The 19593-nt window shown below is 40.0% G+C and overlaps 1 protein-coding gene across 1 annotated transcript in view; it reads right to left on the bottom strand.

Moving 5' to 3' along the window:
- PGM5 (phosphoglucomutase 5) overlaps positions 1-19593 on the bottom strand; it is an 83659-nt gene that overhangs the window by 13115 nt on the left and 50951 nt on the right. The window contains exons 8-10 of the mRNA XM_084305622.1: positions 10461-10596; positions 9363-9546; positions 3537-3671 (exon numbers count right to left, since the gene is read on the bottom strand). Of these exons, the coding sequence (XP_084161748.1) occupies positions 3537-3671; positions 9363-9546; positions 10461-10596 (455 nt within the window). The remainder of the gene's footprint in view (positions 1-3536; positions 3672-9362; positions 9547-10460; positions 10597-19593) is intronic.

A 19593-nucleotide genomic window follows, 5' to 3' on the forward strand; every position in this document is an offset into this window, starting at 1 on the left:
AGAGAGCAAGGAAAGAGGAGTAGTGGGAACTGTGCTATATACAATAGGAAACTAGATGAAGAATTCATTGCATTAATCAATCTGAAATGACCATCTGTCCCTGCGTTTTGCACATGGCAAGAGATAAGAAGGATGTCTACAAGACTAGGTATTTCTTAAGGCTGTCCAAATGTTAAAACATCTACCTGTCTTCACTGTGCAGTAAAGTTCCTGCAGCAAGTTTCAAGATAATGCCATTTCTTCCCCTGGAATTACCTACACTAGTGAATATCACTATCACAATTACACTAGTGAATATCTTGGATAAACAGACAGAAATATAACAATCAGAAAATCTCTGGCACATGTATATAAAAAGACGTACAGGCTTTTTTCTGTTTCTAGGAGTAACAGACACTTTTGATGTTTTGAAAAAAAGAAGACCAGACTCTAAAATCCCTGAGGACCCTGATAAGGCTTACTGGTCCTGACCTTCTCCCCTGAGGACTTCCCCTGTACCCTTTCCATGGGCACACAAGGCCCATTTCAGCTCACTCCAGTGGTGCTAGTTCCTGCCTGAGCAACTCCATGGATGTGCGCAGCTCCAGACCCATCTCTGGATCTGCAAAATTTCTGGGGAAACTGAAGCACTTTTACAAGTCTGATAGACAATTGTTTAATAACATAAAAATAAACTCACTAAATTTATGGTAGGAATTTGATGAAGAAACAATGTGAAACATTCCCCTAGGGTTCAAAATTATTTCACAACACTTATCATAGAATCATGGAATGGCTTGGGTTGGAAGGAACCTTACAGATCATCTAACTCCAACTTCACTGCCATAAGCAGGGATACACTTCTGTTTGGTGAAATTTGCATTTGCATTCTACTCATGAATACAAAACTACATATACAAAATACAGGGGGTTTATTTATTACAAACTAAATGCTTATCCATTCTTCCATTGAACATCCTTAGCCCTCTCTTGTTTTATTTCACAACATGTGTTTGAGATGGAAAAACCTTAGAGGTGGATATATAATTTATATTATTAATTGGTTTATCTGTCTTCTGAATTGTACTGTAACTTATTCTCAACCTTCTGTCTTCCTAGGAAAGTGTCTGGTTATGATGTAAGATAATTCTTGGACAGCTGAAAGTCTTTCCCTTACAAGGAATCCCTACACTGTTTAGACTCAGGCATCCATGCTTCCTAAGTTTACTCTCATCACAAAGAATCGCTGGTATACCCTAAGTAAGTGATCACCAGACAACCTGCCTGAAAATTAATTACATTTTTAAAATATAGTTTAAAAACTCAGAATACAACATTTACAAAATCTGAGTGAAAAAATAAAAAATCTCTTGAAGGACTACAACTTATTCTGCAGCTCTTATCACTCAGACATCTCAGCCCTTGACATTCCTGTTGTGTTAGATATTACATAAACATGTACTAAAACTGCTAGTCCTGCCTCGGAATGTTGTCACACACTTAGGAAAATTATCCACAAGCACAAAAAACAGAGGTTGGAGTGTTGAGTGTTCCTTGTGATTCAGGATGAAAATCTGTGGTGATTGCTATAGTTGGGAAGCGTGTTACATATACACTCACTTCAAATGAATTAAATATATATTAAAAAAAAAAAAAAAAAAAAAACATTCCATTAATGCAATGTGTAAAGTTTCTTCTTCTCCATTCCAGCAGTTATGAGCAGAGGGGGACTGTCCTCTCCAGAAGCCTGTCAGAAGGTCATCAGTTTGCTCTGACAGCACCCATGATAAAACTAACCTTCAGCCCGTATACTGCAAAGAAGTATCCCTAATGTCCCAATGGATTCAGAGAGCTGCACCTAGGGTAGAATCGGGCATAGATTAATTACCCATATGGCAGGGCTGAAAGAAGACTATGGAAGAGTCAAGCTGGGGGTGACAGAAGGAGATGGAAGCATCGCAAACAAGACAGATACTGTCAGGAGGTTGCAAGGCTGGCTACTCCCTCAGTGCCAGGGACTGCAACATAGGCTGGCAGGGCAGGGCTAAGGTCCACATTACCCAAGTCAGGCAAGCATGACAGACACAGAAATTGTACCAAGGTTCAACTAACAGTCCAGATCAACAGACAAGCTCATGGCAATGAGACAGGTCCAAGGTCAAACTGGGAATTCAATCCACAAGTCAGGTCCAGTGATTGCCAACAGGACCACAGCAACAAGTTCTAGTTCAAGCCAGGAGGCACTTGGATAGAAGCTTTTCTTGGACAGAAAATCTGTAAATGCTGGATTAACGCTTCTTAATCTGGAAGATGGACCTCACACCAGAGGAGCTACACAGGAAGCAAGGCACATCCAGTTCTACAGGCTGAGGTGATGCATGAAATTGTTTGGAATTGTATGAAAACAAGTAGTTGTCAAGGAAAAAGCTGAGATGCAGAACACATGCCCTCTCCTCTCCAAGAGCCCTGAAACTGCACTCGAGGTACCTGAAGCTTCACTACTATTCCCACCAGCATAAAATGGCTGCATCTAAACCAGTATCCTGTCTGAGAGTGGCACACTGGATACTTAGAGAAAGAGTACAGGAACAGAACGAGTATAAGGCAACCCTTCCACAGCACATATTCAAGTATCTAACAATCACTTGCTAGGAACCGACTTGGCAGTTACATCTGCAGCTCTGCTTCATGTCCCAGTAAATCAGTCTTATTCATCGTCCCAACCTGCTTATTCTTTTTCTTGACCATTTCCAGATGTGAGCAGCCTATCACTGGTTGCAATGCAACTAAGTAGGCCTGCAAAACCTTCCAGAGTAAAAAGGACACCCTCTGTGCTTCTTCCACAGGCCATGAATGAGTGTCTAGTCATGCTAGCACAAGTGACAGTATATAGTAAAAGCCAGGACTAATCCAGGACTCCTTATGAGTCTAGTAAATTCCATAGATGTGAAAAGATAGCGTTAAAAAAACTTGAACAAAGCCAACATACCCTTCAAAGTTAAGGCAATATTTGGTGCTTTAGATGTCACTGTCTTTCTGGCATTCCACTTACACCACTAACATCTGCATTTTATACAAAAAATGGGCTTTCTCTGGGTGTGATATTTTCTAGTGTTGTCTGGACTGATTGACTGAATGCATGAATATTCACATAGCACTTCTTTCCTTTTTACCCTTTGGCTCTCTGCTTCAATGTTCCTCACTGAATTGATGATTTCCAAATTATCTTCTTTGCAAATCATCCTATTTTCAAAATATCCTCTTACACTTTCAATCCACATCATTCTAACTAATGTAAATTCTTCAGCCTCTTATTGTATCCCTGATATTTCCTTTCCAAGATCAAGAAGCAGCTTTCCCAAACCAAGCACAGATCTAGTGATGCTTCCTGAGCACTTTTAGCAGTTTTGGCACGGCGCTCAGGTATTCTACATTTAGCACTTCACAAAACAATACTGATAGTGTATTTCAGGCTAAGAGCATCTGCTGAAATCTGACTTCCAGACAATTACAAATGGCTGATTTTTACAGGTCTTAATACAATGTTATTACATTACCTGTGGTTCCTTATTGTGTTGGCTAGGATCCTTCTCATAACTCTCTGCATAGATCCGGAGAGTAGCTCTCACATGGCTAGAAGCACTCATTCTGAAGATAAGCCTGGAAGCATCTGAAAAAATAATCCGCAGGCCCTATGGGAGAATAATAAGTGGCATATATGTAAGTTGGCAATACCTTTTACAGATGTACTGTGTTTACTTGGCAAGGTTTCAGTAGCAGGGGACTTCTGTGAGAAGAGTCCAGAACATGTTCCATGTTAGATAAGGGTCGGTTTCATCCAGCTCCAAAGGGACCCAGTGCTGGCCAGAACCGAGCCAGTAAGTGATGTTTATGCCTCTGTGAGAGCAGATTTAAGAAAGGGGAAAAAACAAAAAACACTGGGCATTAGCAGCTGGGAGAGAGGAGTGAGAAGCTGCCCTGCAGCCCCCCAGGTGAGTGCAGCAGGAGGGCAGGAGGTGCTCCAGGCAGGCAGCAGCACTTCCCCTGTGGCCTGTGCAGGGAGAGGCCCCTGGTGGAGCAGGCTGTCCCCCTGCACCCCATGGGTCCCACATGGAGCAGATCTCCACGCTGCAGCCCCCCCATGGGTGGAGGAGCCCCCAGTGGAGCAGGTGGATGTTACTGTGAGGGAGTGACAGAGACAAAGCATTAGGGACACAGCCACCATTCCCCATCCTCCTGTGCCACTTGTCAGGAGGAGGTAGAGAGTGTGGATGGGGGGAAGGTGTTTGAAGTTTGTTTTGTTTCTCACTTCTCCAGCTTGTTTATAATAGGCAATACATCTCCCTAATCTCCCTGTGCTGAATCTGTTTTGCCCGTGACAAAAAGATTGTTGAGCAATCTCCCCTTGAGCCCTTGTATTGTATTTTCTCCCCCTTTCCCTTTGGGAACAGAAAGTGAGAGAGTGGCTGTGGTGGAACTCAGCTGCCCACCTGAGTATAACCACCACAACAAATCACAGCTTACTGCCCTAAAATAAAACACAAAAGAAAGAGTCATTTGGATGCAATTCCACTTTCTCTATAACTTTGGACAACTCATTTATTACCTTCTTCCCTTCTCAAGACCAGAAATGATCTTGTCTTTTCCCTCCCACTCGTAACAAGGGCTTTTTTTACTGTTGTTTTTAATTTCTTTCAATGATTTGTTCTTGTTCTGTTTGTTAGAGCAAAAAATCAATGGCCTGAGAAATATTTATGAGATCAGCAAAGTGTTAGAAGCAACTACAGAAGCAAAAAAACGTTGTTGGTAGTGAGAACAAATGACAGCATCAGTTCTCTTATAGACCACACATATAGATTTGATTACAAGGATTTCAACAAGTATGTGAAACAATTCAGGAACTTAACCTATGGAGTTAATTTCAATATACTAATTAACACACAATAAATGCATGTAGAATAAAAATGATTTATTATTATTAAACTGGAATTTGCTTTTTGCCTCCATCTTCATCTCTTTTTCTTTACTCCTTCCTGCTTTCATACTGTATGTATGAACACATTCTTCCACAGACTACAGTCAATGTACCCAGTTCCACAGTCAACAGATTTTCTGTACAGGGAGGCCATAAAGTAAGCAAGAAGGTCAGACAGATAAACTTGCTCCCACTAAAACTAAAGGACTAAATTGAACAGTTAAATAGTTGCAGTGTACAATACTCTACTAATTCTGCACTAACACACATCCTAGTTCCCTTTCTGTAAATAGTACTCCTAGGCCAAATGCCACCCCTGTTCTACTACTGAACTTTATTTCCCATTTTAGTCCTGCTGTTGAAAAATGCCTAGTGCATAAATTGAGATCCTTGCTAATTTTAATGGGCAGCAAACTATTCAAAAATGAGAGAAGAGAATTAAGGGAGAAGTATTTTATTCTTCCATTTTTATGAGCAGCTTGAGAAGACTCTGTTATTGACACAGTGCTTCAGCATTCTGAAATACTGGTGGAAAACCTTTGTTTTCTCAGGTAGACGTCAAAATATCTTCAGTCCTGAGTAAAGAACTGTCTGGATGATACTATCCATTAACACTAGGAAATACGAAAATATCACACATGGATAAAGGGTTGGATCAGATGGCCTAAGAAATATTATCCATCTCTAACTTTGGTGATAACATGAACCTCTATTTCACTGGTATGAGAGTAATACAAATTAATTTTAACATGCACCAACACTTTGAATGGTAATCAAACATAGGACCAGCATCTCAAAGTATGTAACATTAACGTCAAACAGCTTTAAGAAGGAAGGGAGTATAACATGCACAAAATGAAACCGTAACTATCATGAGCATGAGCATGAGCTTGTCTTCCTATTCAATTACGAAGTGGACATTCTGTATGTTCCTGGTAGGCCAAACCACCCCCACAACGACATGACTAGCAGCACCAACTTGAACACTCTTCTGCATACTCCCTGTTTATCTGTCAATAATAACAATAACACATTGCTACTTCTCCTAGAATATTAGATTCTGAAATCTCATCACTCACTAACTTAAGGTCTTTTGGTACAAAAAAGCCTTATAAACACTCCCCATAACTCTGCCTTCAACTTTATGATGCCAAAATATTCCACCAAACTACAGCATCTGTAGCCACTTTGATGGTTTTATGGTACATGGGATTTTTGTGTAACATACACACACACACAACCAGCATTCAGACAGTTCACTGTACTATTTCTGAGCTTGTTATTTTCTCCATTTCACATTTCTCAGGGACACATGACCAACGGTATTGATTTTTACACAAGAGTGATGACAGCTGATATTTGTCTATAAGACTACAAGTCCTGCCATACAACTTACAATAGTCTGGCAAAAGGGAATTATAGAAACACAGAGGCTGTACTCATTAAAAACAATAATCTCCTAAGTGCCAGGCAGAAATTGTATGGTAGGGAAAAAAGAAAGAGTAGCACACTGACAAGTACACAGGAGAGAAACTTGCACTTTTAATAGGACAGGGCACACTATTTGTCACAAACATATTTTCTTGTGGGAACTGATAAGTCGTTTTTCCAGGAGAAAGCATATGAGAATGTTCTGTACAGCTCCCACACTGGACATCTGCAGATATTTATGCTAGGCAAATTAGGCCTGCTAATGGATATTAATGAGTTGTGTGGAAACTCTGAAAATTCTGTTCCATGGTTAACTCACTGGCTTGGGAGGTAGTATGACAGACAGAGCTTCACAGGGATTTCTCCCTTCTGCATTATAATCTGGTTAAGCAGCAAATTTACTAGGATCTGTGAAGCACCCAGAAAACTAAACTTAATGCATATTGTACTATGCAAATTTGGTTTCTAGCAGTTTTGTTGTGTGCTTTTTTTTTTTTTTTTTTTCCAGTTAACATTTTCATATTTAAATGAGTAGGAATTAACCAGCATAGTAAGTTAGGATGAACAAGGCTACATAGCCAACTTAAAGCAAAATGGCTTAGGATTTTGAAAACCATTATTAAAGTATAGCAGCAGAGTATGCAATACCAGTAGAAAATATAGCCTATCAGTAATATATTAAACAGAGACACGTACATAAATTAAGTGCATGTAAAATAGCTACATCTTTCTTCATAATACTGTGGTTATCATAATTTCTATTCATCCCTCTATGGACCCTTGAGTGTCTCCAAGGCATAGCAGACCACTGTTCTGACAGGAAATACCTTATTGCTTGTACAGGATTGAAACAATCGTTCTGAATAGAAAAGAATTTTTGCCTTATCTCTGGAGTTATATGAAAAAACTTTCTTCCAGCTTGTCCAATGCCTTTTTCCTGACTCTTGCTTAAACTAAAAAAAAAAAAGAAACAAAACCAAAAAGCCACCAGACCATATGCAGAGCCTCTTGAATCTTAAATCTAAAAAAGGAGCAAGAAAACGTTAAAATTTAAATAATAAAGCTCAGGAGTTTTATTCTGTGAATCTCAGAATATGATAGGTCTTACAATGGTCAATTTCTGGTCCTTCTAATTCAAATTCCATAGACAAATGCAAATGGTCCTGTTTCTAGATTGCAGGATCCTCAGGAGCATCACTGTTATGTGCTAATGTTTGTGCAAAAGCTAGCACAATAAGACTTCAGAAATGAAAACAGTCTTCAAGAACAGCAGAATGTTTAATTTTATACCTTATTGCACTGTGATAAACAATATTCATGGGTTTCAATAGTCAGAATAAATTAGAATGTACAGTCTGGGTGTATTGTTATCTGCCTGTTTTGTTGTTGCTGTGTTTGTTTTCTGTTGCTGTGTCTGTTCTTGCTGTTTATTAACACTGATTTGTTAGTATGAGGCCAGCTTCTCATTCATGAGAAGTTGCTTAGTTACTCTGAATGTAAATGTCTATCCACATACTGCTTTGGAACAAAACTTTGAACGGGTTCCTGAAAACATAGCTTGAAAATCTACATGAAACTCATAACAGTCATAATGAGGCATCTGTATTTACACAAGAGAAAGCTACCTGAGGGAAATGGCAGCAGGAACTGTTGTTTCATTTGTCCAGGTTAGTGGCCTTTCTTATTTTATTGTGCTTGGAGAATCCCACTGAGGCTGCAGATACACAGAGATAGGAATGTAACCTTGTATGAAGACAATCTGGTTGAACTGTACTCTCAATAACTGAGTGCTTTTGCCTATGAAAACATATGCTTTCTGGTTTTATGGACTCAGAGTCCATCTAAAAACAGTCCAAGTCATGCTTCTCTATTTGTGTTACATTGTGATTTGATTAGCAATTATGTTCCAATTTAGGACAGGGCTTTGGATGCAAAGTAAGGGAAAGAAAAATACACTAAACATTTACTAGCTATTTTTTAAAAGGACAAGGGCCATAAGCCTGCTGTGCCTGTAATTTTCCAGTGGATTTGGATATGACAATATCCTCGTGTATTGTTTCAACAGCAAAAAGCACAAAGAGAATAGCTCACTGGCAGGTGGGCTGCTTATATTATCTGGATGCAATGATAAATGGAAACTATAAATATGCTGAGCAGAATGGCATGACAATAGTTTTATTGGCTCGTAATATCATTTGTAAGGGTCTGGTCAGGTCAAGTAATTTACAAACCACAGAAACTGGGACAATAAAAATAAACAGCATAAAATCAGAACACATTTAAATATGAACCATAGTTCATATTCAAGATGTTTTAATAAACATTTAACCAGTACATCGTTAGTTTCGAGTACATCATGAAACACTGAAGGCTCAGTTTGAGTTGCAAAACTTGATAGCCAAGGAATCTTACTGACACAGACTACAGTCAGCCGAGAAGGACCAAAGAAGCAGTCATTTTGGCTAGAGAAGTCAAACATGCCCACATATGGTACAATCTACTTAAGTCTTCTGCATGCTGTTGGCCACAAGAGAATAATGTGCCTTAATAATGCAAATACTGTACACCACTGAAAGCAAGAAAATTTGACCTTTTTTTTCTTTTTTTTAAGGTGTAGATTTCAGATAGAAAATAGGAAAAGCAAAGACTCTCTTTCTACAGGACACTTTCCATTGTTCAGGAAAGGGAACCCTCACTATACTTGCATTGCTGTCAACAGGGACTCCATACCTTCCCACATTCCCAGTGACACTACAGCTGGCCTCCATCTACGCACAGCAAGGGCAAGCTAAACCAGAGGTATATTATCTTATCCTGTCTGAGCTAATCTTAAGTAGGAAATGTGGTGTCTATCAGAGCAAAGAAATCACCATCCAATAAATAAATGGTGAGGCTTGTCACCTGAATGTTAGAAACAACATTTTAAGAGACATGTTGAAAGCTCCAAAACATTGCTACTCCATCACTACAGCCATACCTGTCTTTTGGTCACAGTGCCATCCACAGGATCTATGTACTCAAAGCTGTCTGTTCTTTCCACACTGTAGATATTGTTGCCCACAGCAAACTGCTGATGGCTGAATGATTTGTCAGTGATCAAAGCTTCGAGGTCTCTCATTATGAAATACGCTGTTCTGGGCTCCAATGCTTCATAATCAAACCTTTCATATATATAAGAAAAGTAGAAGTAAAAAGTAAGTCCTGAACAGCTTAGGGAAAAACAAATAAATAAATAAATAAGCTCACTATGTGCACAGTTAGCAATTTACTGCTTACTTCAAAAATTAGAGGTGGACCGTTGAAGTACTTCATTGCAAATCAAACTAGCACATACATGCAGTTCTGTGCAACCTGCCCGTGATGTGCGAGTACCACAGTTCTACACTGGCCACTTAGCTCTGAGGCAAGAGAAACCCCATTTAGAAAATGCATGGTTTCTAAAGTAATACAGAAAACATAATCAATACACTGACAGCTTTCTGAAATTAAGAACACAATCAGCCCAGTGCTCAAAAGAAACTGAAATAGATGAATTTTTGCTAAAATTTTTGAGGAACAGCTGTGGGCAGAAGATGTTACAGATATGTTAGCTCCTCTGGATTAAGTATATTCTGGGAAAAAAAAAAAAAAAAAGAGAGAGAGAGAGACAGAGACTAAGATAAGGTATGTATCATGGAAACACCAGTTAGAATTCACCTTTCCCAGACCTTAATAAAAATGAGTAAACATCTAGATCTTTGGAAGAGTTCTTCTGACTTAAAAGTAGACATAGTCCAAGTTCTCACAAAAACATTTTCATGTGGAAGCACAGACAGAAACAAATACATGAGTAACTTGTGCTGAGATTTTGATTTTTTTCAATACCATGTAGCTAACTACTCCCATGGATTCCACATGTAAGTGATTTGAATATTTCTGCATTTGATGTCAGAAAAATCAATTATCCATACACTGTAAGTGACATAAACACACTGCTCCTTCAGTAAGTAAGTAAATTCTCAACATAAAAAAACTGCATGCAGAACAATGGCAATCTGTAGCAGATTTTCATTGTGCAGACATAGCAAACACCCACCTGCAGTAGTAGTGCCTGCCAAATTTTGCCCAATGATCCCTGACAATCTCCTCGACACTTTGCTTTCGAGCTGCTAGGATTGACAGCCAGACTAGCACTGCCCATAATCCATCTTTCTCTCGCAGGTGATCAGACCCTAAGGAGAGATATGTAAAGCACATTATTTGCTATTCCTGCATATCAGAAAACAAGGTAAGGAGGCTGGGCTCATTCAACTTGTACGTCACCTAACAGTAATCTGTAAGGTAGTAATCTCCACAACTATGGTAGCTCCTAGACAGACAAGCAGAACTAATGTTTAAAATGTGATTCATTTACATACGACAAAGTCTGTACTTCTAAGGTTAAATAAAAAAGGTACTCAAGTACTTGGATAAAAGTAGTAGTAGCAGTAAAACATTTTCAATCATTGCTCCCGCTCACAGCCATGCAGGGTATTTTCACACCTCTGGTACCCTTTCCTAGAACTGGGCCAGATATGCAACCTCTTGGCCATGAAGCAGAATGTTCTGAGTTATACGAGTCAAGTTCAACTGCATCTCCTTATTTGCACAGACGTTCATCCATCAAGCTGTGGAGAAAGAATTTTCCCATTTCATAAAAAAATGAAGATGTCCAGAATGTTCATGACCAAAAAAAAAAAAAAAAGAAAAAAAAAAAAAAAGAAAAAAAAAAACTATGATGAGCATGATAAGTCTGGCGAAAAAAGTAGAAAATAACACTTCACTTTTCCCCTTTCTGCATTTCTCTATACTTCTCAGTGATAAAACTGTTTGAATGTTCATATCTAAGTCCTTTCCTAGCTTTTTATTTATGAAGACAGAAATTGATACAACAGTGGGGACTGAGAACTATTTTGGACTACCCCCAAAGGATTTAGCACATACTCTGAGATGCAGGAGGCACAAGTTCAAGTCTACTGTCTGAGTTCAAACAAGCATGGACTTGCATTTCCCATGTCCAAAACCAAAATGCCAACTTGGAGTAATGTCCTGCTCTGCAATAGACATGTAACATATATCATACCTTGACTAGAAACATTTCTATGAAGCTAAACTCTGCCTGTTAAAACAAGAATGCATAAAGTTTCAATAATCAGCATTTTCTAACAAAGGAGTATTTCATAGGAAAGGTCTTGGCCACTTCAGCTAGTGCCCTCTACTTTTGGATAATTTACAGCAAAATTTTGAGGCAATCTGTACTTAATTCAGATGATAAAAATTCATAACAAAGCATGGATTACTGATAATTAATATAAAGTAAGATCTCATACACCTGACGCTCAGTAGATATGGAAGATTACTACTTAAGCTAATAAACTCAAAAAACTTGATAGGTTAAATCTGTGGCCATTATTCTAGCACAATAATACTAGATTTGGCTGAAGTTTGTTAGCTGTACTGTTACCATTTTTTATCTAGTCACAAAATACAGAAACCCTAGGTACAAAATAAATACATTAAATCACAAGTTTTGTTTCCTCCATCAATTACTATCAAATCAGTGGCAACCAGCTGGACTATCCATGCTCCTTGAAATTACTTAGCAAGAATACTCCACAGAGAAATCTAAACATAAATAGCTTCAAAACCTGCTGCCTGACATATCCTCCTTTATCAAACACAAAAACCTTGTTGTACAGAATAGCCTGAAAGTTCTGTACACTCATTTGTTAAAATGGCTGTGTATTCCTACTGGCAGCAAACGTGGATCCCATAATATAAATCGATACACTGAAGCTATTAATCCTGAGAAAAGTCAACAGAAAATTAAAGACGTATAAGGAAAACAGTAAGACCTGCCTGGAGCCACCATGGTTCCTGGGTTCCACTCTTGACAGTCACTGCTGCTGTCTTCAACTTGCAGTCCCTCTTCTTGAGAGACAGCAGCAGTCAGGCTAACAGATGCTATTCTTACAAATTTGCTAAGAGCCCATCATTCTGGGCTTGCCACAACTCTGCCTGCCGCTTAGGCTCCTTTGCTTTCATTCACCCCTGGGGTGTAGACCCTCAGCCCCCTGAATCTAACACACAACAACAACAACAACAACAAAAAAGACCACAAAGTTAACTACATGTAAATGACTATTTCAGCACAATACTAGAGCTGTATAAAATCATTGAAGAGTTTTTAAGGAAAAATATGTTTCTAGAAAGCATAACAAAAAAGCCATATGAAGATAATGCTTGTGTCTGTGAGTTTGGTAACATAGAAAACAGGGACACTGAATAGCACAGATGGATTTAAAAACTGAGACAGGCAGTAATATTCCTTCATGTTTGCAAAGTAGCTGTCATGATACTGAGAATATGTCTTTTCTCCTCTTTTTATCTGCCTTGGTCTGCAGCCTGTGAGCTCTCTGCAACAAGAACAGTCTCCTAATACAATGCCTAGAGCAATCGGATGGTCCTCGAGCAGCTGCTATAAAAACAGCACGAGCTTACTGTGTTCCCTGGTTCAGAGCCTCCGGGCGCTATCAAAGTATGGAGTGCCGACTAATCAGAAGAAAAAGGGCAGGGTTATTTATGAGCTCTCAGAGCTTTGCAAATAGCTTCAGATAAAAAAGGAAAACAAATGTCCCTCCACAGGAAATCAGCCCTTCAGATAATCAGGTCCTCAGCTCTTCTACTCCCTTGTTATGATAACACACTAGGTCAGCTGAAGGATGCCTTCCATAGAAACTCCAACATTAAGACCTACAGATAATAAAGTCATCTTTGCTCATATGAAAAGCAGATGGCATGGTCGTGATCATTTTTACTTTAGCCAAGAGTCTGTTCCAGATAATGCTGCCAGTGCAGGTTTCTGCCAGTACCACCAAAAGGGAGATCTGGAAGAGACCTGTCACTTCCCTCCAGTGTCTGCATTCCTTGTCATGTCACCAGCTGTTGGGTCACCACAGGGACTGGGGGCTCCCTGGGGATCAGAAGCAGCTTGTCAGGGCCAACGTCTGGGCAGGACAGGAGCATAGGGAGCTGGAGACCAGCCCTACTGTGGTGTTGCTGGGGCAGGGGCTGATACGGGGTCCTAGGTGTTGGGCAGGGCCGGGGAGCCCTGAGAGGCTGGGCATGGCCCTAGCAGTCGTGAGCATGCCCCACCATGGCTGCTCCTTTCCTTCTTAACCTTCCTGGGTCTTCTTTTAGTCATTCATCCTTAGCACTGGAAAAGTCAATTTTGCCTAAAAAATTATCTCTACTGATGATATTACCAGTAACTTAAATTGCTTACGTATCTCCACAGATACTAACAACAAGTGGAGACACAGAATTAAACTAAACACCTGGACAATTAGTTCTAACATAAGCAATCATTTATTCTCTGATTGTATAACACTCTGCAGACTACAAGCCATCAAATCATGTAGTGAAAAATAAATTATTCAGTCAGCAAAATGGTCAATATATCAAGACTTCTGTGCAAACGTCTGAAATAAACACCAAAGAAGAGATGCATTTTGATTTAACAAACGGTTTGAGCATGTTTCATTGAACCAAAATGGTCCAGTGAAACATGGAGAGAAGAATTTTTGGAAAGGTCTGTGTCATGCTCCAAGCCTTGTTCTGGCATGGCTTAAGCTTATAAATCTCTATGAAGAAGGATGAGTGTACACATGTATCAGATCCATTTAGCAGCTTTGGCATGTGCTGTGTCCTTGTGTGTCCTTCAGAACAACAGACAGACTGATATTTCTCTGGAAAGAGAAAGCGTTGAAAAAAAAGCAACCCAGAGGCAAAAGTCTTGATGGAGAAACCTGGAAACCACACAACAATTCCAGAATTAAAAATCACTGATTAAAAATGCTAGCCTAATGTGGATATAGCAACAATAATCCTGTGTGCCCATGAAACGTCTCAGTTCATTGTTCTTACTAGAAGGAAAATTGGCAACTGGGATTTCTTAGAACTTCTTTATTCCACCTCTTTTATTGTACCAGTATATCCATCAGTTGAGCTACTATTTGCACCTATGTGTGAATGTATTGCCTTTATTTCTTTTAGCAGATTAAAATTCACTGCCACAACTCAGACAACTCTGGTTTTCACCTGCTGCACCTTTGTTTGTACATGTCTTTGCTTTTTTCCCTCTTTTATTTCTACCTCTCCACTTACATGTTAGAAAGATTAGGCAGGAAGCTAGTTCTGCCTCAGCTCAGCTAACAGTTTTTTGTTTATATACCCAGTATCTCTTGTGGATTTGCAGAGGCAGAGCTGGTCTGTACAAAGTGATCAAGATGATTCACAACTATGTATTCCTGGAATTACAATACTAACAGTTGTCCTGTCTTGATGAGGGAATTTATCAATCTCAGGATAATCCTGAGCTATACTTTTTACTGAAAAACCAACACATTAATGAATTCCAGGCCCTGTGTAAGGAGCTGAAGCAGAAAGAACAGTGGAGTCAATAAATATTTTTCCAATTATCCCATTATATCTATTTTGACATTGTTAAGGAAAATTATAAGAACAAGTACTTTCACAGTTTATTTTTTGAGTTAATTTGTCACGTATTTCTCCACATAATAGTAGCAAAAGGTTTTTCTTTTACTACTGTAACAGTTAATTGCTAAGGCCAGACTCAGAGTAAACAATCTGGGAAAAACTGTCAGAGCATGTTCCCATTCAGAAATAAGTACTCAGCTTAGACAGGCTTAAACTGAAGTAAAGACTTGAGAGTCAATAGCTTGAGAGACAAAGTAAGATCATACAAAATATGTTCATATTATGATTTTTCTGATGTTGTAAAGCTGTTGGGCATGCAAGCATTTATATGTCTCATCTGTTCTTTATCTGAAATGACTTGCAATTTTGATTGAGAGAGTGAGCCCTGAGGGACATATGCATGAAGACAACATATTTGCTTTTCCCTAGACTAGCTAACTCTGTCTAGCGTATTGTATTTTGTAAATACATTTTCAAAGCAAAAATAAGATTGAGGCAAGTTCACAAACTCATAGTACAACATTTTTTGTTTGCACACAGTTCTAGTCTTACAGTCTTATCATCCAGGAATCTGAATTCTGGTGATATTTTAGGCAAATGGAGATTTAGGGACATTCTGATCTGTTCTTTTACTCAAGTTAACAGGATTATTTCAGATTTGTGTTACTGTCATAGATACTACCATATGGGTTTTTTAAGGCTTTCATTATTTCCAACACCAGACCACCTTTATATTCTCCACTAGTTCTTTCACATTATCTTGCAGGATAAGACAGTTGGTGTTAATGGCATCTGAAAATTTGGAGATGAAGCGTGCAAGTTTATGAAAGATGCAGCAATTACTGAAGGGGCTTAAACTGCAGAAAGATAAATCAACCACACAGCTCTCCTAATCCTGATTAATAGTTTGCTGATGAAACTTAGAAACTAATTGCTGCTGCTGACGCCCTTCTCTGAACTGTGTCCTGGGCATTAGTCACAGAACCAGAAAGCTACTAACCTCATCTGACAAGCTCCCCACACTGCTACAAAAATGGAAGAAGTTTTTAAAGCATTGGTTGAGCTCCAAGATCAGCTGCCAAAAAACAAGTCTGGGAAACACAGCCATATGGGATGTTTTCAAAATCTTTTTTCCTTTTATAGCAGAAATTTTTGCTTTTATTTACTTGCCAGTGCAAAATCCCTTATATTATAAAACGAGGGCTCTGTATTGTTTGGAAATTCCAGCTGGGCTGGATTACCTGGGTACACAACCAATCAATCTCCAATGCTGTTCAGTTAGTTTGACAATAGAACAAGGATCTATAAAACTCCATTCTCTTGCACAGAACAACAATTTTACCACTCTGTGATGTAATGTGCTGTATGGCACATTTCTTGAAAAATCCCACACTGAAAGCTAAAAAAGTACTAAGTTTCAGTTCCCTAAATAGGTACGATGGAGGGGAAAGATGTAAAATTGATTCAAATGCCCAATAGTGGCAGAAACTTGTGAAGGTCATGCAGCTTAGGACATTAGCAAAAGGTTCGCAATAAGGTAAATATTTATTGCTAAAAACAGCTCACATCGCTAACGTGTTGGTCATCTACAGACCAGCCTGTGTTTTACAAATAAACCTCCTGGCATATGAGATATTTTCAGACAGCTGCACTGAACTGAAAGATGATAAGAAAACTGAGGCAGGGAATAAAACAAACTTTAGACATCACTGTAAGTGCCCTATAGGCACTGTCACAATCCATTTACACAGCAACTACCTACACACTGATCCAGTGCTCCAAGTTGTCTGAATGCCCATGGGCTTCAATCCTGACAGTTTATACCAGCATTTAGATGGCATTGTCAAAACTGGAAGGCCAGAAGGCCTTCCAGCACTGCCAGTGAAGTGCTGCAGGTACCAGGAAGCCCATCTGACCAGAATGGCCTGAGATGCATAGGTTGAGTGCTGCTGTAGAGCAGCTCTCCATACTGGCCAGAAGTGTGTTGGTCAAGGAATCTTAAAACTCACAAGAGACAGAATTTATTAGAAATGTGAAGAATTAATGACAGGATAGGAGAAACAGATTCAGACAGGAACACAGAGAGTGTTAGGAATGCAGAGCTGGTGTGAGGTTAGGAGATGCAAGCTTCAAAATTAGAAGAGAGGCTGTTGTACAAAACACAATTGTTTTAGTGCCCTACAGCAAAACGCTAGTGAAGGAAAAGAAGTCAGGTGCAGGGACAGAGAGGAATTATAACTATCTTGCCCACCCTGAAGAACAGGCAAAACCCAAAGGCCCTTTATCTCTGTTAGACAACTGCCCCTCTTTCCCAATCTCAACAAGCAACTGCTAACTCTGGGTAATAAAGAAGTTAGGCCAACACAAAGCATAATGCCCTTAGTGCTTCAGTAGATCAAGCCCTGAAACCACTTCTTCTAATTTCTATAAAAGTGATCTCTAGGCTTGAAGTCCACCAACTCTTCAGAGAGCCTACTTAGGAAGACCTGAACATGGATATAGGCCATGCCTTTTCAAGGTGCCAGGGAAATTTGGTGTTTGGTCTTTTTCACAATGGCTTGTAGTGGGTTTACATGGCACGATTTTGGTAGCGTGGGGCCATAGGGGTGGCTTCTGAGAGAAGAATCAAGAAGCTGTTCCATGTTAAGGGCCCCACCACTGGCCAGAGCCAAGCTAATAAGTAATGCTGTTTGCACCTCCATGAGAACAGGTTTAAGAAAGGAAGAAAAAACTTCTGGGGAACAGCAGCTGGGAGAGATGAGTGAGAAGCAACCCTGAATCCCCCCAGCTGAATGCAGCAGGAGGGCAGGAGGTGCTTCAGGCAGGCAGCAGCACTTCCCCTGTGGCCTGTGCAGGGAGAGGCCCCTGGTGGAGCAGGCTGTCCCCCTGCAGCCCATGGGTCCCACATGGAGCAGATCTCCACGCTGCAGCCCCCCCATGGGTGGAGGAGCCCCCGGTGGAGCAGGTGGATGTGGCCTGGAGGAGGCTGCGGCCCATGGAGAGCCCCTGCAGGAGCAGGCCCCGGGACAGAGCTGCAGCCCGTGGAAAGGAACCCATGCAGGAGCAGGGGTCTGGGGGGAGCTGCTGCCCACTCATGGGGGACCCGTGCTGGAGCAGTTTGCTCCTGGGCAATGGATGGACCCCATGGGACGGAGCCGTGTGGGAGCAGTGCTTGGAAAGCTGCTGCCTGTGGGCAGCCCCCACAGGATCAGTTCGGGAAGGACGGCATCCCATGGGAGGGACCCCACGGGGAGCAGGGGAAAAGAGTGACTGAAGGAGTGGTGGAGACGAAGTGCTGAAGACTGACTGCAGACCCATTTGCCCATTCCCCTGTGCCACCTGGGGAGGGAGGAGGAGGGTAGATGGGGGAAGGTGTATTTGGTTTGTTTCCTTTGTTTCCCACTTCTCTAGATTATTAGTAATAGGCAATAAATTTCTCTAATCTCCCTATGCTGAGACTGTTTTGCCCGTCATGATAGTTATTGAGCAATCTCCCCATCCTTATCTTAGCCCCTGAGCCCTTTGCATTGTATTTTCTTCCCCTTTTCTTTTGAGGAGGGGCAGTGAAAGAAAGGATGTGATGGAGCTCAGCTGCCCACCTGAATAAAACAATGACACTGAACCATAATTTTTTCCTGACAATTGTCCTTTGAAGCCAGTCTCTATTAAGCAAGCAGATTCCTCTCTTCTCCCTGAGAAAAGAAACATCTACAAGAATCATAATCAACACCATTGCCCAGTAAAGACCTCTCATAGGTAAATGGAGATGTGGTCTAAAAGCATATGGCAGCAAATGACAGTACATTCCGAAAAGAACAGGACCTCCCTACTTCTAGAAACACCCTTCTCTCCAAGCTAGAACTGTCACTCAATGACCCTGCAAAAGACCATTAGAAAATATCCATTCAAAAGATACACCCAAGGCAATACAAATCTCTGCTCCTCACAGAAGTTAAGACAAGGCAGCTAGGTTTCCTATCTTGGGACAGTCATTCACATTCAGAACAGAAAGCAAAGTACACATTCATTGTTCATTTAATTTCTTTTACTTCCTACAGACAGGCACTCAAAGAAACCTAACATTTTATTATTTTTTTTCTCTATCATAATCCAGATACCTACAGGAAAGTTAATGACAGTCTACTCTATAAAGTGACATGTGTATGGCTTAAAGAAGTCTTCATTTTTAAACAAGCAGCATTCTGCTCTAATTAACCTCAACTAATACTAAATACTAGAGTCATCTAAATCAAAGTGACATGAAATTTGTAAACCAAACAACAGTGCATGACAAATAATTTTCTGTGAAAAGCTGTAGCCAATGAATTACAAACCAAAAAATCAAACTCCATGGAACTCACATCAAAATACAGAAAAAATTAGCCAGGGAATAAGTCAAGTAATTCTGATATGTGATTATTCAAAAACATTTACAACATAACCCTACTAATACGAAGTAGAAAAAAATTATGTGGCAGAATCTAGAAAAGAAAAACCAAACACTGTAAAATGTATTCAGTTTCCCTCATAATCCAAAACTATGTTTGTGTAGATTTACAGAGTAAAGACTCTACTGGTTTGCTCTGACTGAATCCCATCAGTACTGAATTCTTGAGGACTGCTCAGATTTGTCTTGAGTTCTGCACTCTGTTGTTGACTGGTCTTGGGACAGATGAGAGACAAATACTTAG

This window comes from Netta rufina (genome assembly GCF_964035555.1).
Source record: "Netta rufina genome assembly, chromosome: Z".
Classification (NCBI taxonomy): domain Eukaryota; kingdom Metazoa; phylum Chordata; class Aves; order Anseriformes; family Anatidae; genus Netta; species Netta rufina.